Genomic DNA, 27,036 nt, shown 5'->3' with positions numbered 1-27,036 from the left:
TTGTTTCACTGGTGGGTACAAGTGAAATTTTATCAGTGAGATGGCAACAATGCGCTTTAGGTTCTACTGTATTGAAAGGGCTTTTATTGGACTTAAGAACAAACTGATCCCTGGTTTCCAAACTCTGGTTTTCATTTTATCCTTTATAGAGCTAAATTCATGAATGTTTGGCAATGTTATTATGTTACAAAGAACTGTATTTTTTTTTTCCTGTTGGGGTGGGGCAAAGCGTAGTAATATTTGAAACAAAGATTTCCTAAGCCAATGAAATGGCCTGAATTCAACCAGTCTAAACTCACAGGTGAACTTGTAGTTTGTGCTTAGACCCCTTCAAATCTTGAAGCCTGAGTCATCTATAGCCCATGGTGTGTAACAGCAGTGTGTAACAGCAATTAGGATCCTTTAGCACAATTCCACAAGGAGGGTATACATGTGCACAAGAGGACTGCTGAAAGTTATTTCAATCTCCTCATCTGAAGCAAATACGTTTTGACTTCAGGGTTTTACTTGCCAGAGAAGGTAACTGAATACTTCACAGGAAGGGCTGGTGTCCTGTTGGTAGTTGGTTGTGTGTGTTTGTCAGGGGAGTGGTAAACAAAATGGTAGGGAGGTGGCTAATTTAAAAAGAAGAGAAACAAGCAGTTTCTCATAATATTTTCCTATTTTTTCGTGCATTTGTTATATAGGTGATGAACATGGAAGATGATTAATAATGTAGGATTTAACAACAACAAAGAAAAATTCTGTGAAACACTATGCAAAAGGAGTGGTCCAGCCAATGGGAACGATGAATGATGGATGCGGTTGGTCAGATAATTGAGGTAGTGCAAGTTTCACTCTAACAAGGCCTGATGACTGGTGTGAAAATGAGCTTTCTGGAATCAGGCCAACAGAATGCTCCGTTGTCTCTGCCAGGTTCAGGTGGAAGTGTGGCTGCGTAGAAGATGGGGGTTTGAAGGTGGGAGCTGGGGGAAATAAATCTGCAGATTAGGCAGAGAGTCTCCACCACCCAGATAAGGTGATGTGCACAGCTCAGGGGCTGACAGCTCACTGCCTGGTCCAAGGCAATAACACCTGGAGCAAGACTGAGTGACAGGTTTGATACCTGTGCTTCTGGGGTGCCTGGTCTGTTTGTAATTTCACAAATGGACTATCATAATTTCATTAGTAGACTTTCAGGCATTTCTAACAAACATACTGTGTATATATGTTGAGGTAATATGTGTAGAGTGAGGTATTTGCATTTCGATAGTAAATATGCACAGGCTACTTTTTTGTTAGTTGATATTCACATTTACACATCAATTTGCAAATTCCTCATCCTATGCTTATTACCTATTCGACACATACACCCACATACACACATCACACACTTACATACATTTTCTAGTAACCAGACAAGCCTGCACATTAATACAAATCTGCAGGAAATCCCACTTGGGGCACATCTTTGAAATCTCTTACTTACAAAATAGAGAATACTATCCTTTTGGGCGGAACACTTACCGAATCTAGGGAAATTCTATATGTTCATGACACACGATGCAGTAATGGAAATCATTCCATCAATATTCTTCTGTACTTTTATTTCAAAGATGTAAATGATTTTTGTGTTGGGAGAAATGCAAGATGCATAAGCTAGGATCACCTGAAGATTTGTTTTAACATGCAGTGCTCTGAGATTGACTACCATATATATCAATAGGTACACATAGAGTGTACATGCGCACACAATCTTTCTGTGAGTGTGTACACTTGTACGCAGATATGTGTATGCCTGATGTATATATACAGACAGTATGTTTAATAAAATCTTTTGCAATTCTGCTTTAACCTGCAACCATTTCATGTAAGTAGGTTACGTATGCTTGAATCTAGAATATTTGATCTTTCAATGGACCCATATAGCCAGACTTTCATTTATTATTAATTAGCTACAATTCCATTATCTGTAGATCAAGCTTCTATATTGAGACATGACTTTATTTTCCTCTTACTTGCATTGTTGACTCACTAGTTAGTAAAAATGGTACTAAAATCAACTTGTTTAAGATGTTGTCTTTAAAGAAAATATTGTGCAAAATCCTGTAGCCCCTCTTCCATCCCCCCAACAGAGATCAAGGAGAAATTTGTGCTTAGAAATGATTTTTTTTGGGGGGGTCATGTCTGCTGTCTGCAATATCTGGAAACATACTGCGATACTCCTATCACCCAATCTTGTACTAGCTGGAGCACTGACAAAGGGGAACTAAAAATACAATATACTTAGTAAACATTTCATACAACAGAATTGAAGCTCATAACATAGAAAAAAATCATCATGCAAAATGTTATGCAACAATGTTATTTTGTGCTGACACTGAGATTTGAAAATGTTGCATATGTCAGACAGAGCTAGACAAAAAAAAAATGTGGACATTTGGAAATAATGCTCTCTTTTCAAGTCTCTCAAAACCTACGGTGTCAAACTTGAGAGTCTGAGCCTCAGGTTAGTATGCTAAAGAAAATTTCCAGAGAAATGAACAGAAAAGCAAACTAAACTAGAAAGCTGTCGCATAAAGGAAACGTAAAAGTTTACAGTACTTGGTTTTGGCCTAGGCATGCCTTTGAGCCTCTGATATAACATGCTGGTCTGCGTTTGGGTGGGTGGAGGAGGCCCAGGAGGTGGCGGGGGAGCTGCTCGGGTAGGTGAGGAGAGACGGTTAAAAAAAAAAAAAAAGTAAAGAGACAAAGTGACTATCACAAAGGTGACAAGTAAGATGACAAACTCTGAAAAGAACAACCAAACAAGCAAAAATGATCACACACGAAAGGAGAGCTGCTGCTTTCCTGGAGTGACTGCAGCGTTACAGAGGTGTGACACTGCCTGACGAGGACGAGACTCTTACCACCGTACTGAGACACTCAGAGGCGGAATGCCTTCATCCGGATGGGAACACATGGATGATGGTGGTGGTACCACTGACCGAAAGAAGATAGACTTTTTGTATAGTAAAGCACGCCTAAACGTTAACAGCTGCTTCCTCCTTCCAGATGACCAGAAATAGCACTTGATGTCAACAGAGCTGGGGGACATGACTTCTCATCCTCACGAGGCTACTTAATTTCCTATGGAACCTTCTCCCCTCTATGTAAGCCTCTCCAGGCTTCAGCTTCCTCCTCTGTAAACTGAGAATATTAACATCTTCTTTTTGTATACCTTGAGAGGTTGCCAAGAACAGCAAAGAAAATAATGCATGGGAGGGATCTCTGTAAAGCTTCAGGTGCCTACAAATCTTCACTGTTGTCTCCCACGTGGTGAGAAGGCAGGGATTAAAATTGCTTTGCAAAAGCAGATGAAGGGCCATTATTAGTTCAATTGAGCTGGGGAATATTCTTGCTCCCTTTGTGGAATTTCAACATGTCAAAATCTGTCATTTTGCGGGGAAAAAAAAATGTGTGGTATCTGATTGTTTCCAGCTCATTTAATTATTTTCAATTTGGAATTCTCATGGCTTTTATATTGTGGGTTGAATCATATATAAAAACTTGCCAGCTTATCAAATATGTTACTTGCTATTCCAAATGTTAGAATACGGTAATCAGCACTTGACCCATCTGTCATGTGGTTTACAATATCAGCACAGCAAACATCTTATAACAATAGCCTCTCCTTCAACACAGGCGCAGAGCACTATCAGCTTCTGCCATTCTCTCTCTTTAATGAGTGTCTCATTAACCTCGGACCTGGTCCTTTCGAATGGTTTTCATTTATAAAGCAAGCTGTATGGTGAGGGGGACATACTACATTGCCAAGTCTGCTTCTTGGTTTGCTTGAATTTTTCAACTGGGAAAACGAAGTTTACTGCAGGCTTATAGGAAATGGAATTCTAGCGGCAATAATAAAAAATACAAGAAATAAGGATAAATATAATATCCTGGCAAAACCATCTCTTAAAAGCAAAAGTTGATATCATCCTTTTCTTGTGGGATCACCTCAATGTTTGAAATGAAGAACTAAAAATATATTCTATTCACCAGTCTCTTCTTATTTGAATCTTTTGTTTGGGAAAGATTGTATGTAAATAGACTTTTTAAAAAAATCAGTATTAAATGACAGCTATATAAAGGAAGGCAATTACTAATCTCCTCTTTATAAAAAGGAATTCTATATTTTATGTCTTGTTAAAATCTGCTTTTCCACCTACAGCAGGGCACAAAGTTGGGAGCATTTCTGGTAACGCCTCTTCTGGTTCTCTGAATGAATGTGTATTACCTGAGTGTGCAATTCTTAGGGAAACTCCTAATTTATTCTTTCTCAGATAACAGAACCTGTGTAAACCACTTCGTAAGTCACTTTATAAAACAATGAAATGCCCCAGGGTGGATCCATAACCAGCAAGGCAGCAGATACATATTTCAGCTCAATGGGTCTCAGTGAAAATTCGTAAAGGGATTCCCTCCTGCCAACTGTCTGTCCAGAATTCTGACAGTGAGGTTTGCCACCATAGAAAAACAAGCTCCCTATTTTTTTCCCCATCACAGAGCAAAACAAAAACATCATACCTTGGTTTCCAACTTCATTTACCCAATTACCATTGCTCATGTTTACACAATTAAATCTGCTTGGCTTCCAGAGAGGGAGTTAAATGTGACTGCAGAAAAATAAAAAAGAGAATTCCTCTGCAGGCTCAGCTAAGCAAAGGAAGAGAGGCATCCAGGAGCAAGAGATTCTCCAATAGCCCTTAAATAACCTGACCAGCTCTGACTCCAACAAGCCAGTTAATTGCCAGTTCCAGAAACATCGTATGAGAAATGGATATGGTTGACTGAAAGAACACTTAAAACCAAGTTCCAACCTATTTATGTTTTGCTGAAGATGCCAGTGTTTGTATTACATAATTACTGAAAATAACTATCCTGGAGCAATTCACTAGGATTTGGGGGTAGGGGTGGATAAAAGCTAGAGTGGGAAGAGAAAGCCAAACAGATAGCCACAACATGCTTCCCAGAATACGCTGCCTATCTAAAACAATGGCTCCAAGGACCACACATTTCAAACAGGGTCATAATTCAATGTAACTTCTTCAGTGGGGCAGGCCATCATGCATACTTGATCCCCTGTATCTTCATCACTCTCTTTCAGAAGATTCCATTTTTAGGGCAATATGAAGTATATGTTACTAAAGACCAGTACCTGAGTCACGAATTGTTTACTCTTTTTATTAAAGCCATCTTTGACTCCTCCCCATAAAGACATGGGTGGCGTGGCCTGCCCAAGCCACCTCTACTGTGTCTCTTGATTTTACCTCCCACTGTACGAGATCATGTGGCTATACTCTTGCTGACAGAGTTGATGTTCAACTCTCGTCTCATCATCTCCACCTCAACAGTTGCTTAAGACTCCAAACCAGCCTTTAGTTCTTTCCCTCCCTTGTAGTTCATTGCTCACACAGCATTCATGGTGATCTTCATACAGCACACATCTGAACCTATCATACTCTTGCTCAAAAGCCTTTAAGAGATTCCCTACCATGCCTCCCCCCAGTCCCAAGAGTTATACCTTCATAACAAAGACTCAACTCTTCTGTTGATACCTCTGCTTGAGCTCTTATGGTCCCTGACTAATAGCATGTTTGTCTTTCCCTGTACCCAGTGAATTCTGTATTTCTGGGGACTAGTACAGTACCTGGTCCAGAGCAGGAAATCCTCAGTGGATCCAGCCCAATGGTGTGCTTTCTTGGAAAACCAAATATTCTGTGGTTGCAATATGCATAAATACTATACAGGCAACTTTCATCTCTTAGCCAAAGTCCCTGGCTATGGAGCAAATGCATGTAGCTGAATTGCTGAATAGCAAACATTGTTAACTTCTACTTGCAAACCAGAAAACAACTTCAGGTATTTTAATGCAATGAAAAGTGATTTAAGATAATGAAAAATCTTTGTATTCAAATTAAAATATATCCACAAGAAAGAAACAATGCTATTAAGATATATATATACATACACACACACAAAGATATATATATATACACACACACATACATATATATATATATATTTTGTCCCTCCAATTTGCTATCTTTGTATCCAAGGTCAGGCTTGTCCTCGAGACTGAGCTGTTGTACCTAAGAACAGTAAACTTAATTCTAGAGAGACACAGTAGTGGACATTTGCTATTCTTGTATGTGCAGTTGCCTTGCTTAGAATTGCCTCTCTTCTACTCTATGCGGCTTTAGTGGGAATGTCAAGCAATGAATCCTAAATAGGAGCAGCCATGTGAGCCAAGATGGGGCAACCATAACACCCCACGTCATCATGGGTATTATGACTGGCTCAGGGACTAACACATGACCCAAGCCTGGCCAATAAGAGTGTTCTCTGGAACTGTATTCAGTTTCATAGAGAGGAAACCTCTTTTTGCCTCATGCCTCAGCATCTGGGATAAAAACCTGGTGCTATCTGTGGCTATTTTGGGCCCAACCCCTGCTATCATGACAATCACATTAAAGAAGACTGTCAGCAGCTGGAGCGATCAAGACACACTAAAAGCCTTTATTTCTGAGTCCAGTCCCTCCATGCATTTCCTAGCTACATGGGCCCAAATGACCTTCTCTTGCTTAAGCTATTTACGGTGGTGGTGACTGTTTTCGAACACTTGCTCTAATAAGGCTACTTATTTAATAGTACTATTAAATATTCACCCAGTCCCCAAATAAACTTTCACTTATATGGTCGTGGGTGCTCTAGGACAGACTCTGGGACGTCTGGATGGATGATGAGCAGGTCTTCAGCAAGGCCGAAGAACATCCCAGGCAGTTCTTGGGGGACCAACCCTGGGCACCATGCATCAAGGACCCCAGCCCAGGTGACATCCCTGTGTGTGGCATCCCTGCAGCATCCTGCATCTCCCTCCACAACACAGTCTCTAGATGAAATCACTTGTTTTATCGCCTGTCCTCTCCCTGAGAAGTTTATTGGGAGCTGCCTGAGGGCAAGGGACCTGGGCTGCTTTTTCTCACAGCTCCCTTCTCTGGTGCCTGACCCAGCTCCTGGAACTCAATGGGTATTTAACATATGTGGAACTATATTGTAACATTTTCTTTTGAAATTTATGATAAAGAGATAAATCAGCTGCTTCCTATAGTCCACTGACATTCAAACCACAGCCCCTGCCTCACGGCTTCATCATCAGTATGTTAGAAATGCAGATTTCCATGCCCCGTTTTAGACCTACCAAATCAGAATGTACGTTTTAACGAGATCCCCAGAGATTTGTATAAAGATTAAATTTTGAGAAGCACTGCTTTCTATTCCATTTCTGAAATCAAATAATATGTCTATATTGTACATTTGGATTTGGGGGTTTCCTTTTAAATAATAATACACCAATAATGACATAATTTTATGTTTATAGTAATATATATAAAACTTTGTCTTTATAGATAGTATCGAGGGCTTATTATGTACCAGGCACTGTGTTAAGAGCTCTGTTGGAAATGTATGTTTTAACCTTTGCAACAACCCTTGGAGAGGAGGAAACATTATTAGCCCCTTTTACAGAAAACAAAGGGGCTTCCCAGGTGGCGCTAGTGGTAAAGAATCTGCCTGCCAATGCAGGAGGCATAAGTGAGACGCAGGTTTGATTCCTGGGTTGGGAAGATACCTGGTGAAGGAAATGGCAACCCACTCCAGCATTCTTGACTGGAGAATCCCACAGATGGAGAAGCCTGGTGGGCTATGGTACACAGGGGCGAAAGAATTGGACATGACTAAAGCAACTTAGTACACATGCACAGAAAACAAAAGTGAGACTTAAATAGGTTAACAACTAACTGGAACCAAGACTGTGTGATGTAAATTTTTGACATAACAGATCCTGAGTGTTCAGGCTGGTCCTGGGAGACTTTTCTTGGAGCTGTGCATTTAGGATTCTGGTGTATGGACTCTGGAATCCCTCAACTGTCACACTAGAAACCAGTTACTAGATCATGAGTGGGGACAGTATCTCTTGGCTGAAAGACATGGCAGCCTGGTGGTGGTGGCGGGGGTCAGTGTGGGGGTGGGTGAGGGCCCTAAAGAGTGTGCAGGACCCCAGACAAGAGCTGCTCACTTGCCCATCTTATTTGGAAACAGGCTTCTTTTCTCTATGCCTTGGTCTCCCCATCTATCAAATGGTGGTTTGGGATTAAGTGATTGAGAAACCTCTTCTAATTTTATCACTAACAATCACAAGTCTTTCATAGTATAGAAGTTGAAAGTGTGGGCTTGGAATTAGGTTCATGTTCAAATTCTGTCTCTACAACTAACCAGCTGTGTGCCCCTGGGCAAATTACTTAACATCTCTGTTTCATTTCTCTGCATTTCAACAGACAACAGTGATTTTTTATTTCATGGAGTATAAGAGGCCCATTTTAACATTTCTGAAATTGGATGTATCTTACATTTGATGGTGTGTCATAATTTAGTTGGCAGCATTATTTTATTCTTAGGATTACATAAATTAATGGTGCATCTTATAATTGATGCCTTTTAGATTCAATGAAATATGGTAACAAAATACTTATAGAATGTTGTGAAAATTAAATGAGATATGCATGTATCTACTTAGCACATACTAAATTCTCAATAAATGACAGTTGTTATCGTGATCGGCAGCATGTCTTTTTGTTCTGGGAGAAGAGATGTCAGTTTCATATTTATTGATTCATGGCATATTTTTAACACATCCTCTCTTCCTCCAGGATCTTCCTTGGTGAGAGTGTTTGAAACATGTTTCTCCCTGCCCTCCTCACTTTTCATAAAGTATAGATGAGATACTAGTCTACAGGATAATTCTGGCTTGGAAACCCTGGTTTATGTATCACTGAAACAAGAAAGATGAAAAGATAAACCTTTACTCCCCGGTGTTTAAGACAGGAAGTATTAGATGGGCCTTGTTTTAGGAATTTAGGATGGCCTGGATCTTGCTGGGATGGGATTTACCCTCACTGGTCTCTTGGGTGAGTGGCTCCATACTGTGTGCTGTTGAGTGTCACAAGCTTGCTTGTTTCTTTTTTTCTTCTTCAACTGGACTCAGACCTATAAGGCTTGATGGAAACAGGGAAAGATACAGAACCTCACTACTACAGAATCTGCCTGAAAGTCCTTTGGATAAATCTGACTTGCTCTAGAAGGTTTCTGTCATTTGGGAAGAAAAGAAAAATCCTCAGTTCTCTGACAATCTCAGGGGATCTCACTGCCCTCAGGAAGACTTCACAGGGGAAAGATTCTGGCAATGATCTGGGTCCAGAAGACTGCTCTGACTTTGGTGGTTTTCCTGAAATGAAAGTTGTAAGTAATTTTGAATTTATCCACTGAATGAAAGGGTAATATCCAAATGCTATCCTGCTGGCTGGAAAGGCTGAATGGAGGAAGGAGACCCCTCCCCCACAATAAAAGGAAAAAAAAAGCATGGTGTTTGATGACCCAGAAAGATGTTATGGGGAGGGAGGTGGGAGGGGGGTTCATGTTTGGGAATGCATGTAAGAATTAAAGATTTTAAAATTTAAAAAATAAAAAACTAAAATTTAAAAAAAAAAAAAAGAATGATGTGGGTTCAAATCCTGCTGAAGAATGTCATTTATCCTTTCCAAATCTCAGCCTTCTCAACTGTAAGAAGGGCAGTAATGAAACCTTCTTGATAGGACTAAAGTAACAAATGAATCAGATCCTTCTTATTAAGTCCTTAGCACAGTGCTTGGGCCCATGGGTACGCTGTCTGTCTGTCTAGCTATATATCTATCTATTTTGCAAATCCTTGCTGTATTTGAAGGAAAAATTATACAAGTATTTAGCCAAGAACTGAGGCAAACCAGCAACAGGTGTGTAGACTTTCTCAGAGATTTGCTGGGTTCAGAAAGTGTGACGGTTTGAATGGAAATGTATTTAAAATAATAGAATTCATTTGCGGAAGTCACAGCTTTTCTTTCATAGAGTAACAGCCTTTTACATCTCTCTCTCTCTCTCTTTTTTTTTTTTTTTTTGAGATACTGTAATTGAACATGCAATTTCTAATAATGCTCCCCGACAGAAAGCATAAGTCCACCAAAATGCCATCTGTAGAGTCTCGGAGCCTCACAAAGCACAGTCTGACTGCAGGCTTCAGCAGCTGTTTGCACCTCAATTTTTGTATGGATAACTCCAGTTGTGCCTGGCCACCTCCACATAGTTAGTTTTGCACACCCATCCATGTATTCACACTTTGTTCACTCTAAGGAAACTGAAAAGGTAGGGGGAGGGTAAAAATAAAAGATGTAAAGATCAGGAAAGAAGTGATTATGGTTGTGATTACAGCTGAGATCTACTTTGCTTAGAAGGGGCCTGGGATGTACCAAGCTTCAAACCCAGCTCTGCTGCGATCTTAACTTTCAGGTCCACTTTCACCTCTCCCTCCTCCTCAATCTGTTTTCTCTATCTCTGCTGGTATGGTTTTTCTGGAGTGCAAATCGCGAAGCTGCCCTCTTGCTTAAAGAGCCTTATTGGCTCTCTGTCACCTTTGGATGGGAGACATGTGGAATTTTTCCTGTGAAAACTCTCTGCAAAAATTGATACAGATTCCAGGTGCAGAACCCAGGGACCACGAGAGACCATCTGAGCTCTGTATTATGGAGGTACAGAGAGCTCTCATCTGCTGCCTCTGTTGCCATCACTGTGCCCACTCCTGCTGTTCTTTCAGCCTGTTGTACAACCACACTGAGTTACACAGTAGTTCAGAGTATGGCCTCTGCCTGACCTCAGACTCTGGCTCTGCACTCAGGCTTCTAGGAACATGTTATTTAACCTCTGCATATCTTAGTTTGCTCATTTCTAATATGGGAATAATAGTAGTAGCTATCTCATAAGAGATTTTGAGGTTTAAATGAGTGAATACATATAAATTACTCAAGAGTCATTGCTGGCGTGTAATACACATTGAATAAGCTTTAGCTATTTTTATTAATGGTATGGTTTTATGTATTTGCATATATTACTCTCTTTAGCTAGGATGCCTCTCCACTTTTCCATCCCATCTCCTTTTCACTGATTCTATTTCACCTTTCAAGATGTAGTTCAAACTTGCCATCCCTGCCAAGATTTCTATGGCTTTCCAACAATGCCCTCTCACACACAACTCTACCCATTAGTATTGCTGAGCACAGAATTTGTAATTTACATTTAATTACCCATTGACACATATGCTCTATGAGGGTGTCAGCTGTTTCTTCTTGTTTACACAGTCCCTGGTTTTACCATTGTATCTGGCACATGGCAGGCTCCCACTAAGCACCTGTCGAATGAATGAATGAGTGAATGGATAAATGAACATCTTCCCTTCCAGGGAGAGAAGAGCTTATATGTCTTGAACATAGGTTTGTGAGTCTTCAAATACTTATTACTAGCCTAGTGCTTGGCACGTGCTCAAAAAAGCTTTCTGAACTGATCTGAAACACATTCAACTTTACTCAGATGATAATTATCTTTGGAGAAGTCTTTAGACCTTAAAACCATGATCTATACTACATATTTTTTCAAGCTTTCCTCAAAATAGACTCAGAAGTTTGGGAACCAAACCAGAAGAAAATTGCCATAGCCAGAAAACTTTTAAGGGCTTTCCTCTCATGAAAATTCTAGAAATGGCCCCTTTAGCCACCTGTGTGTACACCCTGCCCCATCACATGGTACATACAAGAACAACACGGAGACGATTCCTCTCTGCCTTGGCTGATAAACATTCATCAAAGAACACAAACTTCTCAATAGAGCAGAAAACAGGAAAAAGAAATGAAAAACAAAAAGGAAGATTAGTTTGCTTCAGTCACTTTAAAAAGAAAAAAAGTACATGAGGCCAAATCACTGGAGTCCTTGAAGCCAAAGATGAAATGAAGCTCCACAGCAAACCATAGTTCTGTCCCTTCGAAGCTTATGCCTTTACAGAAAGTCTGCTCTACAGAGGTCAACATCTCGTGGGCAAGAAATATAGTGAGACAGCACAAATTAACTCCTTAATCTCATTGCAACTCCGCATCAGTCTTTGGGAGTACACACGTTAAGGAGCTATTAAGGAACAAAAACAGAAAAAAACTAAATATAACTCAACAGTCCTGACAGTTTATAATGCATATACAATGGGTTCACCTGCGTCCTTTTGATTCTCTATTTGAAAGAGAAAGCACAACAAGGAGAGAAGAGAGAGAGAAACAAGAACACATATGCAGGATTAATGAGCAAGTGAACCAAAATGCCCCCCATTTATGTGTGATACATGATATTGGAAAGAAAAAGTTGCCCTTGAGTTCCCACCGCCCGGAAGTGTGGGGGCCAGCAAAAAAAGGCTCCTTCACAGAGGTGAAAAATGCTGCACAAATAGAAAATTAGTGAAATTAAGTTTTAATGTGAAATCAAGCTATGAAACATACATGAACTCTCCAAGTGACAATTAAGTCATATGTTCTAGCCAGAGCTTAGAGGACGAGGACAAGTTCAAATCTTCAGAAAGAACAAGGAAAAGCTTCCCAGCTTGCGCGAGAACAGACAGGAGGCATATAAGAGCTCATTTTACATAGAAAGGACCACTTGTGCGATCTTCTACCCACAACAGTTCAACATCTTAAACATGGAAAAGAAAGCACGGTTTTGCCCCAACTGTCCTTTTCCTGACACCTAACACATGGCTCCCCGCCTAGCTGCTATCTTTTGATTGTGTACCAGTGACAAGCACTTTACAAATTGGGGTTACACACAAGCAAAGTAAAAATGCATTCAGGTCACAGACAGAGAATAACTGAAAAACTTACAGACAAATCTGAGTTCATCACAAACAAATGGCTTAATTGTCTAACCTGTGTTAGGCTGATAAAAAGTGACTGGACTTCTCACATTGGGTTTCACAGACAGAATCAACAGACAAGCCAATGCTAAAAAACTTGAAGCAAGGAGAGTGAGTTGATTTGGATCTGGATTTTCTTGAAATAATGAAAACAGAAAGAGTGAAGACAGCATGGCGAGGAGGTGGTAGGTACTCACGAATGGTTAAATCCATCACTTGGGAGGCCAAGCAGAAGACAGGATGCTCATACATTTCTCTCTTTTTCCCTATAAAAGAGGATTTGGGCATGCAAGAGGCTTAGGTCAGAGGTCAAGAGGTTAAAGGTCATAGGTTAGAGGAAAACGTTACATTAGCTCAAAGGAAAATAGCCACAGAATATTTTGGGATAAACACAGGATAAAAGAAAAAAGGAGTATCAAAATTGGAGATCTACTGGATTAACCATTCAGCATGCCGTGAGTCACGAGAGAGATTGTGACCATGATTTTACACGTCTCTTTAGAATAATTTGCAAGAATACAATGACCGAAAACATCATGAATAAAGGGAAACAGAATTTCATTGATTGAAGGCTCCAAGATACTAAGGATTTCAGACTTTAGTATCTAAGGCTCTTGAGGTATTTCTTCATAAACATAGTCTCCGGCAATATTACTATAACTTCTTTCCAACATTCTCAGGGAACTAAGCTATTAATGGTCACAGAGAAGCTCAAATGTCAAGATTTCTTTTCTGGGGGTAGGATCAGTACCTTGTAAAAGAAAGTTGACTGGTAGTAATATCTTTAAAGCTGCCATGTCTCAGCCTATGGTGGACTATGTTCATGAAAGAAAACCTGATACATGCAGCCAGAGGATGTTGGGTTGTCTGAATTAACAATCCCAGCATGCTTTGAAATTGGCGTCACAGCCACTTTTGCAGAGGTAAAGTCAAAAAGTGGCTGAGCCAATCACGGACAAGGAAGGAGAGAAGCGGAAGAGAGCAGGTAGTGTGGAATGAGGTACTTCTCTGACAAGAGAGTTGGAAAAAAAAGACTGATTTCTCCAAAGAATCCCCAGACCTAAAAGTCACAGTGCAAAAGATAATTAACACAACCAAGAAGAATTGAGGCACAAAAGGAAATTACAGACCAGCTGATCTACTTTGGAAACGAATGCATTTTTACTTACAGATCTTAAAGTTTGTTTTTGGATATATTTATCTGAAAGAAGAGAGCAGATCTTACCAAAAGACTAGTCATAGCTAGACCAAGACCTACGTACGAGTCAGTGGACAAGGCAACCGAACGTTTCTTGATCCCATCCCATCTCTGGCCTGGCCTAGAATTATTAGGTCCCCAGTTGACTTTAACAAATACAACCAATCATTATGTCCTGGCAAGGTAAATGCTGGAATCAGTATTTGCTAATATAGCCCTTTAACAATCTACTTGTTCCTCTATTTTTGTCACTCATTACCAAGCCAAGAGTTGATCATCCTTTTAGTGCCCAATTCTTAAGTGTTTCTCCCTGGATGCATAACAATGAATTCATTACCACTGGTACACAATTTGCATTGTCAGACAGACAAAATTGAGAGAGGGAGGACATGGAATGTACAGAACACTGCGAATTTGACATGATCTTAACCTAATTCTCTAAGGAAACAAGAACTTTAGCAGGGTAAGTGATGGGGCTTTAGTAGTTAATTAGGTCTCTCTCTTTGTTTTATTTTTTTTCCAGTCATGTCCTGAAGGCAGACAATGAGTATTTGCTGGATTGATTGGGTGTTTCACAAGGGAGAGAACATCGGATTCCAGAATGCGGACACACTGAGTTTTGCACACAGAACTTCCACATTTACACACTTACACCACGGGTCAAGTTGGGTGTGGTTTTCAAATCACCCTATAGCAGCCAACAGGGTAACAATGAAAAGTAATTAATACCTTTTCAAATAAACAGGTCCCAAAGAACCATATCTTCTCAAGTAGGGTGGACTCAAAGTGCCTTTGGACGATTACTTGGTCATTAGTGACCACATCCCTAAAACCTGAAAGGGGAGTGATAACAACCATCCTAGGTTTGGAGTAACAAGATTGAACAAGATCTATAACAAACCAGGAGCCATCAGAGACAGTGGAACACTAACCTGCCATCAAGTTTGAAAAGCTACCAAGAGACAAGATATGTTCAAGGGGCAAGAAAGAGTTAAGCAAAATCTTGATGTTGCTTTATTCAATTCTTGTTTTACTTCCAATGCAATCAACAGTGGACAACAAACTGTTTAGTTTTCCTCTATTTAAAGAAGGTAGCCATCCTACAGAGCTCTTTCATAGAAAAACATTAGCCACAGAGCAAAGTTAGGGCCAACACCAACTCTTAGAAGGATCTTAGTTGTCCTATAACATCCTATATTCAACATCTTTTTCTACAAAGACTGTTTCCTGAGCCCCTGTTCTTGAATTCATTTATGTGGCCACAGCCGAGGAAGCTATCACATTTCAAGTGTTTTCAAATTTCAGCTTAAATATAGAGATGGGCCACTATTTTCTGGTGCCTGTCAGGAAAGAGAAAGATGTCCCCAGGGAGGCATACCAAAATTTAAATTAAAAACTGGGGGCAGAAGGGGGTCTTACCTTCGATTTTGGCATACTCTGACAGTCGAGAATAGTTGACTAAAGCAGCTTGCTCTAGACATTTACGGATGACTGCTTTTACCTCCTCCTGTGGCACTGGGGTTACAATGTCTTTCATCAAGACCTACAGGTGGAAAAACAAGGCTCTTAAAACGGTTCAATGATATGTGTTACCCATTTATACTTAAATAATTCAGTTTAAAATTAATTGTGAATGCCTCTTTGCAACTTAATATTGATCATGTACCATGGTTAGAGACAAAATAAAAAACTCCAGTGCACAGTTGGGCTGTCAAAGCCTGTCCATGATTCATGGAAAGGTTAGGAGCATATCATCAGTATATCTTAACTCTTTGAGAGGCTGGCAGTTTTCTCATATTTATTCTGATATTTGACGAATGGTAAAAAAATCTTCTGAAAATGAGAAACTAGGTCATTCAACCACAATATTTCATCACAGTGATGTTCATGTCTCTGTGTACATGTCATCTGTCTTTTACTTTCATTCTTACCCTTTCCAAGAGTGAGAGGGTAGCTTTCAAAGCACCTTCAGGTCGACCAAATGGAAAGCAATACCTAAAACAGACAGAAAAACGTTCAGGTTGCCGAATCAATTGCATTTTAGCATGAAATATGCTATAACTTGATTCCTATGGCAACTCTCTCTGAGGAACAGAGAATGCTTTTTGTCACGTTGTGTTATGTTAATCTGAATTCACACCATATATGTGTGTATATAATGTATATATATGTGTATGTGTGAATAATGACTAAAGAGAGACTCTGCAAATGTCTGCAACAGAAAAGAATATTTCCAGTGATGACATAAGGTTCTGTTTAGATTTCTATTGTGAAGGAGAACTCTTTGTTAGCTCAATTGTGACCTTATATATAATTATTGAGACTGGCATTAAGAAATAGTTTTAGTTGAAACAAGCTAAACTTCAAACACACCTAAATCCCTAGAGGATTAAGATAGGAAATACAAGAGTATATTTTGAGCAAATTCACGATTCTGCTAATTGTCTTGCCTTGACTGTAGTTTTTAATTGCTATTTGATCTTTTGTTACTGGCAATGTATCTTGCATAGAGTGTACAACCAGTAAGGATTTATCCAGGGTTGTGTTTTTGTTTTTTTTTTAATGTGTATCACACACAGATTTTATTTATTTTTGCTGCACCACACGGTCTGTGGGATTTTAGTTCCCCAATCAGGGATTGAACCTAGGTCCACAGCAGTGAAAGCCTGCATCTTAACCACTGTACCATCAGGGGAGTCCCTATCGAGGAGGTTTTTTCACGATACAGATAGTTCTAGTGACCATTTCGGGCAGTCATAAGCCTTGCAAGACACTTCCTCATGGTACATAGGGAGCAGGACAGCTTATACAAAGAGGGCTTTGTTCTTTTAGTGGAAATAAAATGACCTTAAGATTTCTAAGTCTCCTGAATATTAGCAAACTCTGTCTTGGTTGGCTTTTTCACTTGTTATTTCAAGTTTTTTTTAAAGTATAGCTGGTTTTCAACATTGTTCTAGTATCATGTACACAGCAAAGTGGTTCAGTTACATATATATATATTTTCTTCTCAGATTCATTTCACTTACAGGTTATTATAAAATATTGAGCTTAGTTCTCCATGCCATACAATAAGTCCTCATTCAGATGTTTTTAAATATCCAGTGTGTCTCTGATAGATTTATAGTTTTAGAAAATCAAGCCCTTAATTTGCCCCTCCTCGGGCTCATCCTCCTAAAAAGCCCTTTAACCCCAGCTCCTTACCTAAAATGTGTAATCTGATTTTCCAATAGAACCCGGAGCCTCTCCTTGATTTCTTCAAAACGTTCCTTTTCTTCAACAGTCACAGTTCCAATTCCATCAGGCCTGAAAGGAGACATGTCATGAGGTGATGGGAACCTCATATGCTGACACCATCAAATCAAATCTCTAGCAGGAGGAAACTGTCCATTTTAGAAGAACAACTACAGTGATCGATGTGACCTTAGGAGAAGTCCCGCTTCTCGGTGCTGGTGACTAGAGGGGATGGGGTACGCTGAGGTTATCATTTGGAGACATTTGCAGAACTGTCGCTCATTTATTGTGAAATGGTAAAATGCACAAAGTGGTGGCTTGCAGGTTAAAGCAGCTTCTAGATCTTTTCTGTTTGGATCACAGCTTCTGAAAATTTTGAACTGCTTGCCACATTTGTTTCTTTAATTAGGAAAGTTTTATAATACAATTCTCTTAGAATTTGGAACAACTGGCATTAAACTGGCAAGGGGCAGAAACAGCTTCTCCCTTGGCTGTGGCAGGTCGGTCTTCTAGTCCACATTTCTACTTTATGTTACCTGAATCTCTTGCAGGCACTTAGGTTTGAGACTCCTGAATTACACACACAAACTCCTATGAAAACCAGGTGCCCTGTAAGTGTCTATCTTTCCCAGAGCTCAATGCTGATAAATGACTCAATTTCCATAATTACAGATGTTCAGATTAATTTAACCACTTATATAGAAACTAAAGAACAAATTACAAGACAGTGTAGAAATTATAAGACCTTTATGAAAGAAACTGAAGAAAACAGATGGAAATATCTTGTGTATTTGGACTGGGAGATTTAATATTGTTAACATATCTATACTATTTAAGTCATCTATATATTTTATGCAATCCCTATAAAAATTCCAATGGAATTTTTTTTCATAGAAATCCTAAAATCTGTAAGGAACCACAGAAGCCCCAACTAACCAAAGCAATTCTGAGAAGGCAGAACAAAGTCAGAGGCATCTCAGTTCCTGAATTCAAACTATAAAACTGCAGTAGTCAAAACAGTGTGGCACTGGTATAAAAACACACATACAGACCAATGGATCAGAAATAAACCCTCGCACATACGGTCAAGTAATACTTGACAAGGGAGCCAAGTGTAGTCAATGTGGAAAGGACAATTTCTTCAATAAATGGTGTTGGGAAACTGGATGTTCACATACAAAAGAATGAAGTTGGGCCGTTATCTTAGAACACTCACAACAAAGAACTTGAAATGGACTAAAGACCCAAAACTGTAAAAATCCTAGAAGGAAATATAGAGGAAAAGTTCCTTGATACTGGTCTTGGCAATGATCTTTTTGAATATGACACTAAAAGCACAAACAACAAGAGCAAAACAGACAAGACAAAAAAGTGACACTTTAGCAAACTAAAAAGCTTCTTCATAGCAAAATGTACAGACAGTCTATACAATGAAAGGAAATATTTGCAAACCATCTATGTGATAAGGGGTTACTATTCAAAATACAGAAGGGACGCATAAAAAAACAGCAAAGACCCCAAATAATTTGACTGAAAATAGGCAGAGGACACAGACATTTTTCCAAAGAAGACATATAAATAGCCAGCAGGTACATGAAAAGATGCTCAACATCATTAATCTACAAGGAAATGCAAATCGAAACTGTAATGAACTATCACCCCACACCTGTCAGAATAGCTGTTCTCAAAACAAAAAGACAACAAATAAATGCTGGTGAGTCTGTGGAGAAAAATGAACCCCTGTGCACTGCTGGTAGGAATGTAAACTGACATAGCCACTATGAAAAACAGTGTGGAGGTTTTTCAAAAATTGAAAATAAAACTGCCATGTGATCTAGTAATCCCACTTCTGGGTATATATCTGAAAAAAGGAAATCACAGTCTTCAAGATACAACTGCACCTTGTATTAACTGCAGCATTATTTACAATAGCCAAGATAAGGAGACAACCTAAGTTGGGTATTGACAATATTATCGACTCAGATGAACGGAAAAAGAAAATGTGACCTATACAAAGCAGAATATCATTCAGCCACAAAAAAGAAGGAAATACTGCTTTTGTGACCACACGGATGGACATTGAGGGCATTATGCTATGTGAAATAAATGAGACAGAGTAAAATATACAGTGATATGTGTATGATAAACACATATCACTTATATGCAGTATCAAAAGAAGCTAAACTCATAGCAAGAGAGAGTAGAATGGTGGTTGCCAGGGTGGGGGAGTGAGTGAAATGGGGAAATGTTGGTCAAAGGGTAAAGCTATAAGAGGAGTAAGTTTTGGGGATCTAATATATCCTATGGTGATTATAATGAACAGTACTGTATTACTTACTTGAAAGTGTTAAAGTAGATTTTAAATGTTTCCAACACACACACAGAGACCCACAGACACACACAGTAAGTATACGAGGGGATGTAGGTGTTGATGAACCTTATTTCAATAATCATTTTAAAATGTATCAAGTCATCACATTGTACATCTTAAACTTACATCATATGTCAATATCTCAATAAAAGCAGAAAAAAGAACAAACCACATAGGCTATTTTTTGATCTTACTGAACTGCTGCTCATTTAATAAAAAAGAATGACCCAGCATAAATAAGTGAATTTCAGTTTAGTCCCAGTATTCTCATGTTTCTGAATCACCAATAGGTTCACACACATTTTCCTTATTTCCTCTGGCCCATTCAAGTTGAGAATACAAAGGAAGGCTGCATATTTATAGCCCAAACTTATCTGTGCCAAATTAGACGTAGGATAATCTGACCCATTCAAAGTCTTCAGCTACCCAGATCTTGTAGTGACTTGTTTTGACTACTGGCTGAGCCAGTTTGCAGATTGGTGCGTCACCATGAAACTTCTATTGGAACATTCTTCAGTTTGCAAATGCAAGTCATCTTGAGACCAAACAAATGGTCTTATTTATAGGCCTTCTCAAGGATCCAGCAGAAGTTGGGAAAATCCTGTATACTAGACCAGTCTGACTGCACAAAAGACTTGGCAAATGATAGCAGTGTACCTCCTGTTAGGGGTTTATTGGTCAGCTTCCCTTCTTTTTAAGTACTAAAAATGCCCTATTTGAAAAAAGAAAAAACTTCCTCTCCCCCATTTTGTGGAAAATATCCGTAACAGTAAAATCCTATACTGTGCATTTACTCACACCCTCCTGAACTTAAGTAGATGCAAAACAGTAAATACCAGGTAGGCAGTTTGAATCTATACATGTGCCCTTATTTTTAAATTTTCAGAAAAATCTCAAATGTTAATTTATGAAATTAAAAAAAATTGTTTTAAGCATGAAATGCCCACAAATCTGTAGTTAAACCTCAGGATGAATTCATTGGCCCCACAAAATACATGTGACACTTTCTGTAGTAACATCTCATGGGTCTGTTATAATCTAAAACTTCCTTTGGCTATGGCTTTTGGATTTTGTTTACACAAAATTCAGCTTGCTAATGCACTGAATACACATTTATACAGTTGTTTTGTGTGCTACCTACAATCAGTTTGGGAAAAATTGAGCCATTTTAAGCATTTTGTTTCTTAGTGGGGAATTAAGCCAGAGAAAAATGCTATTAAATACAAGGCACAATTCAGAGAGGAGTTTACAGATCACCTAGAAAAGCCTGAAAACCATTTCACAAAGGCAGCCAGAGATGTCTACGGCCGTTACTAGGAAATCAACCTCTGTGTGAAGAATATCATTCCTTCCTTACCCAACAAGCCTTCTAAGGCAATCAGGTAATTAGGAAGCAGCTCTCAGATTTGTGTTTGAGATGATAAAAACTGAACATTTAGTATGTGCCTGGCTTTCTTGTAATTCTCACTATAAATGGTATTATGAACATAACATTTCTGATGCTTTCCCCCTTTTGTTTTAATGATTCACATTTATAATTATTAAACGTATCAGATGGCAGCTTCCATGTCTCCTTGGACTACTTTGTGAGCACTGTTAATCTCCCTATTCAAAAAGGTAAACAATGAAAAATTATTGTTATCTTTTCTTAAATTTGCTTCTTAATCACCTATGCCAGTGTGAACACTTTCATTTTAAAATAAATGAAACAAACTAATCTATAATTCATTATAGTTTTGATTTGTATTTCTGTAAGACACACAGTGCAGAGTTCACCAACAAAAACAGGTGATAAAACATATCACGATTTAGACATCCACTGCACATTTATTTGTAATTGCCAGAACTGCCCTGAAATGATGCTAGTAATGAGGGATGTTATTTTACAAATCAAGGGAGAGAAATGCAGGAATAAGAGAATTTGTCTAAGATCACAGATTGTCACTCTATCAGTTAAAAAGCAAAAATAACCTTGGCTGCATTGATTTCTCACAGTTTTTGAAAATTCTGTCAAACATCAATTTCTTTTCCATTGACCCTTATAATTCATCAATGTTAACTGTACAGGTTAACATGGATCTACTAACTGAAAAATCCTGTTTAATATTCTGGGGAACATGGTTCTCCTAGAAGCAATAAAATACTTTCCCTAGAACAGGAGCCACACAAGCCTGTCTTATAATCACACAGAAAGCCTGTGAGACCTCAGACTGAGGGGCTACCTACTGTGGGTGTGTGAGGTACGATCTGGCGGGGGACCTGAGAACTGGCCTTTCTAACAAGTTCCCTGGTCCTGCTGGTTTGGAGAACCTTACTTTAAGAACCTCTGCCTTAGAAAGCAAGAAAATATTTGGTGGGTGGCCGAATACATGAAAGGGTATTTTGGTTCAGGGTTCCTAATTTCTCTTGGATTAGAGTGAATCTGGAACCAGAGATTTTCTCTAAGAAGTACACAGTCCACTTAACAAAGCTAGCAACCCCTTCCAAAAATGGCATTTGCACTGTTTCCAAGGTGCCATTCCAAGCAGTTCTGGTTGCAAAATAAACAGAAGAACTGTACTGGTATCGCTCAGAAGCCATGCTTTGTTTCTGTGTTCTGGAAACATTTGGGGGTGATTCTATAATTGTCATAAAACTGGCTCTGCATCCTGTTCTGCTCTCAATACTTCTAACACTTAAGGAATCAAAAAGAATGAGAGAAGAGGAGGACTGATGCTGGATCTTTACACTCCTACCTAGCAAATCCCAGGCTGAGATGTTTCTTCACTCAGGACACATGTCTAGGAGCCTGAATCCTCTGCTCTCTTGGATCCTGTTACATCTTCTGCTGCTGTTTCTGTACTTCTTAGGGCCCACTGCCATTTCCTTAGGGCACCTAGATCTCCTTCGTTAGGAATGCCCTTGGCTGCACTGGGCATAAACTGAGGTGCCTACTCTCCCGCTGTCAATGCTGAAGGCTTCATACAGGCCAGCTCCTCCCTTCGGTGGTCACTGGACATCTCAGTTGGACTATGAACTACACTCAGCCAACTGGACACTCTTCCTTGGAACTTTTCCATCAAAGAAACAATGCAAAGATAAAAGAAACAGGTGGGGTTTGCTCATGCTAGCAGCTGTGCCCTGCCCAGCCCATCTCCCCATGTTCGTAGTTCTTAATCTGTGACACTACCTTAGAACCAGGAGAGAGCTTTGAGAGGTCCCACCCTCAATCTCTGACTCAGTGTGGGCATCGAGGCCTACACGTCATCAGTTTCATTCCTTAAGTTATTCTCATGTGCAGGTAGGATGGCACCATGGCTTTGATCCTGTGTCCTACTTTTCAGTCACTGCTTGATTCCAGGTTCCCCCTCCCTTCCTTTGAGGTTCCTGGCATCATCCCAATAAACTTTCTTTTGCTTAGATTATCCAGAGTTAGTTTTTGCTCCTTACATGGAACTGACGTACATGCATAAAGCACACATTCCTTCCTTTCCCACGCGCTCAATTTTAGTAGAAATGTTGACGCCTTTGAATCTAGCTTTACAGACACACATACAAGAAGGAAATGTGATCCCTCGTCACTGGTTCCACCTAACTGCACACTGGCTAACCACTCACTTCTTGTATATCATGATCCCGCAAACTTGAGACAATATGCAGGTCAATTGCAGTCATTTTTGGAGCCCTGTTGAAGACTGGAAGCTCTCCCACCTGCAGGCCATCGCTGGAGCCAGAAGTGGGTCTCTCGGGCCACGACAGACTATATTGCATCTGACACAGCAAGCATCTCCGGAATCCACCTTTCAAGTTTTCGGCAAACCGTTTTCTCACTGTCCTTCACAAAGTTGACATTTTCGGCAGCACGATAGGAAAGATGTCACGTCGGCTGCTCTTCAAGTTCTTGTCACAGTGGTTAGCACCAGTTCTGTCATCTTCATTCTCCTCACAGCCTCCCATCTTAAGCCATGTCACAAATAATAATACATCTGGAGTTGTGTTTTTCTGTTTCTTTTTTTTAAATCAGATTACAATGACCCTAACCCAGCTGCCCACACTTCAGAACTAGTATTGCCAATTCTCCTTCCTTCACCCAAATATTTCTGAGCTAGAGCCCGTTACTTAATGTCTACTGTAGGATTAATCCAATATGATTAAGCATGAGGCTTTTAATGTGAAAATACTTTATCTTGATATTTGAAATTAAGTGTGAACAACTGCGGCAAAGAATTCAAACTACCTTGTGTTTTGTGAAAGTGAATTGACCTCTTTGGGATTGTTAAATTGTTGTTAGACACCCAGGTGGGCACATGGAGTCCTAGCATTTAATTATTCTGCCAACAGGGTTCTCTATATTGAAAGCTGGGCCACAAAACCTCCATGTGGAATGTAAGATATTTCAAGAAGGTCAGGTTACTAAATTAATTTGAAACATATTGGATTAATTGATGGGTGTGTTCTGACACTGCATCTATCTGGTAATCAAGTGCAGAATCCAGTGTGAAAGGAAATGTGTGAATTCAACAAAAGGGGAAAGCGTGTCTGGTCCACCTCTCTGCATTCAGCCAGCTTTAAGCTCCAATCACTATCAACAAGGGGTAAAACTCCAGCTGAAGTGGGAATATACTTTCTCTCCAAATGCAAATGTCCACATATGCCGGTGCAGGCACCGTAAACACGATATATTCTCTCTCTCCAAATGGATGCATGCCTGCAGACCGCAGTATGGATCCATGAAAATGTCCTTAAACAAGCAAGATAACCAAATCCTGCTTGCTACAAAATTGTTCCAGCCCAGAAACATGAAAGCTGAAAGGGTCAGAGTGGAACAGAATATTTTAGTAGCCGTTCCTTGCAATGGTCCCTCAATAGAACATTCAAACTAAACACACACTCTTAACCTCTCTCTCTCTCTCTCTCTCTTTAAAAATTGACTTCTAGCAATTCTTAATCGTTACAACTTTCAAAATGACACTTTTGAATTTAATCCTATTGTGGAATATTTTCCTTTGTCTCTTTCAAGTGGTTAATAACTCCACGTTTAAGAACAGCAAAGCAGCACATCTCAAAAGGAGGCATCCCCACTTGCTCATCTGGATGGTTTGTATAATCTCTAGGTTAATTATAAATTGTAATTAGGACTCTCACATCCTGTAGTCACTGCTTCATTATGAAAGCCCAGCCTTACCCTTTCCTTCTCCTCTCCCTCCAGCCCTTGCCCTTTTCTAATTATGCCCGGATGCCCTGGGGCTCAGACACGCTGCTAAAACAAATATATCAAAGTGTTTGTATCACAAAGAGTAAGCTAGGAAGCAACAGCAACCAGTTTCTACAACATTACAAATGCATAGTGAAGATTCTTGAGACTGGCTTTAGTCAATTTGAGAAAGAGGTTAGACCAGGGCAAAAATACACAAGTCAGGTTTCTTGTGACTTGTTTACTGCTTTTCTAAATATGGAGCTAAAACCCAACAATATCAGAAGGTGTCTTTACTCTCTCATAACGATGGGAGTGACAGAAGTCTCTCTCTACTGAACAATCTCAGAATGTGTAAGTTATTGGCGCAAGGACATTAATTAAAGTGGCTTAGGCTCTGCCCAGGTGCTGAGTGAAGCAAGAGCCCCAGAGATGATTAGAAAAATGATATAAAATGCATGCATTATAGGAGAGTACATATTTCTTTCTCCAGAGAAGGACCAATTTCTAAAATTTTGACTACATAGATTTTTCTTTTTGAGGACTAAGCAAAGAGATGAGTTTCTTTATTTCTAGGCAAGCAAAGACACACCTAGGTTTTAAATTCTACCTTGAATATCCTATGACCCTATGTAAAGATTTCTGAGTGGTTCAGAGCAGTAATATCAGTGGTCAGAGTTTTTGGGTATCACACCTACCCTAAAAAGGGTATGATATCTGAAAACATATTTTGTACCAATGAGCACAGCATGAGGACACACTAGTGTAATTTTAGAAGGAAAATGCACATTATTTGGATTTTTTGTTAGTCACTAATGGGATAGATATCCAATACATTTTATATAAGATTTTATGTTTGAATTGGAAAATCTGCTATTTTCATGGGGCAAATTTCCTTCAGGAAGAGAGTCACATGGGTTAAAAAATAGCATACAAGCTCTAGAGAGAATTTCTTCTTGGGATGCGGACTTTTACATGAAATATCTTTGGTTTTTCCCTCCTCTCCTTCATCCAATTAGGTGAGGCTGGTTCATTAGGATTTAAAGAGTATGACGCAGCCGCGTATAAGGCTACCACCACCCACTCGGAGCTGAGAGGCCAAGCAGCCAGGTGCTCCTGTCCATAAGTGAGATAAGGCCTGTGTCAGCATGTAACATGGGGCCAGGAGTTTGAATGTCACTGTCACCCCCCACCCATGCCTGCCTGCTACCAAACTGCTGCATTCACAGGCCGGTAAAAACAGAACTACCCTGCTATCGTCTTTTCTCTCTTTTTTTCGGGGAGGGAGAGTTAGAAAGCACCAGACATAATGTCCTGATGGCTGTATGTGCGTGTAACACAGAGAGAAAAGGAGGAAGGAAAGGAGGGAAGGAGATACTGGAGAAAAAAGGAAAAAATAAATACAGATACAAAATGACTCATTTACTTCTAGGTAGGCATTCCCCCCACAATAAAGGCAACCATGATATGACATGGATTGGGAGTGAGGGACCCACACTGGAGGCAAGGACATGGACAGTAAAGCAAGTGCTGTGGTCCAGGGGAGGGAAGATAGAGACCTGAGCCCTGGCAGTGGTACCGAAGGTGAGGAGAAGTAGGCAGACTCGAAAGAGATGTAAAAGCATGGGCAGGGCACAGTAACTAAAGCTCTGTGATGCGCTGAGGAAGGAGACATCAAGGACGGCTCCCAAGGTTTTGTTTTGGGCAAATGGGTGGGTGGAGTCACTCACTGACTTAGAAACAGGAGTAACAGGAGGAAGGTGAATTCCATCTGAGTGCTCACTTACTAAGCCACAGGGATCACATGGTTTCTGCACACAAGCAGCACCTTGGCTTCAAATGCATCTCCCAAAAGAATCCTTGGACACATTTTCAGAGATTTTTAGGACTCATGCCCTCTTACATCTGCTTACAGACGCATTAATCTATGCAGCCTACTTTGGATTGGGGCGGTTGGCATTATGGATTTGTTAATTGCTGATACAATGTACTTTCTCCGCAGGCCATATGTGAAGAGCAGCACTGGCATTCAAGAAATGTTAAATAATAATGTAAATGAGAAAAATTTCCAATCCCAATAATAAAGGGATCCAAGGAACATTGACGCAACTTGCAATCATCGGAGCTGTTTGATTGCCTTGTCACTGTGGGACAGTGACCAAAGTGATGTTAATCTAAATGTCATCTAGAAAGAAGACTAAAAATATTATGGTGAAAATTAAGTACTGCAACCT

At 39.7% G+C, this 27,036-nt stretch overlaps 1 protein-coding gene across 2 annotated transcripts in view; it reads right to left on the bottom strand.

The window, feature by feature from the left end:
- CADPS (calcium dependent secretion activator) overlaps window positions 1-27,036 on the bottom strand; it is a 477,637-nt gene that overhangs the window by 101,962 nt on the left and 348,639 nt on the right. For both annotated transcript variants that reach the window (XM_069560455.1, XM_069560454.1), the window contains exons 14-16: window positions 17,229-17,330; window positions 15,959-16,022; window positions 15,447-15,570 (exon numbers count right to left, since the gene is read on the bottom strand). In XM_069560455.1, the coding sequence (XP_069416556.1) occupies window positions 15,447-15,570; window positions 15,959-16,022; window positions 17,229-17,330 (290 nt within the window). The remainder of the gene's footprint in view (window positions 1-15,446; window positions 15,571-15,958; window positions 16,023-17,228; window positions 17,331-27,036) is intronic.

The sequence above is a fragment of the Ovis canadensis genome, chromosome 19 (genome assembly GCF_042477335.2).
Source record: "Ovis canadensis isolate MfBH-ARS-UI-01 breed Bighorn chromosome 19, ARS-UI_OviCan_v2, whole genome shotgun sequence".
NCBI classification, from domain to species: Eukaryota; Metazoa; Chordata; class Mammalia; order Artiodactyla; family Bovidae; genus Ovis; species Ovis canadensis.
Note: the sequence above shows the minus strand (reverse complement) of the source record. Positions and strands in the feature narration are given on the sequence as shown.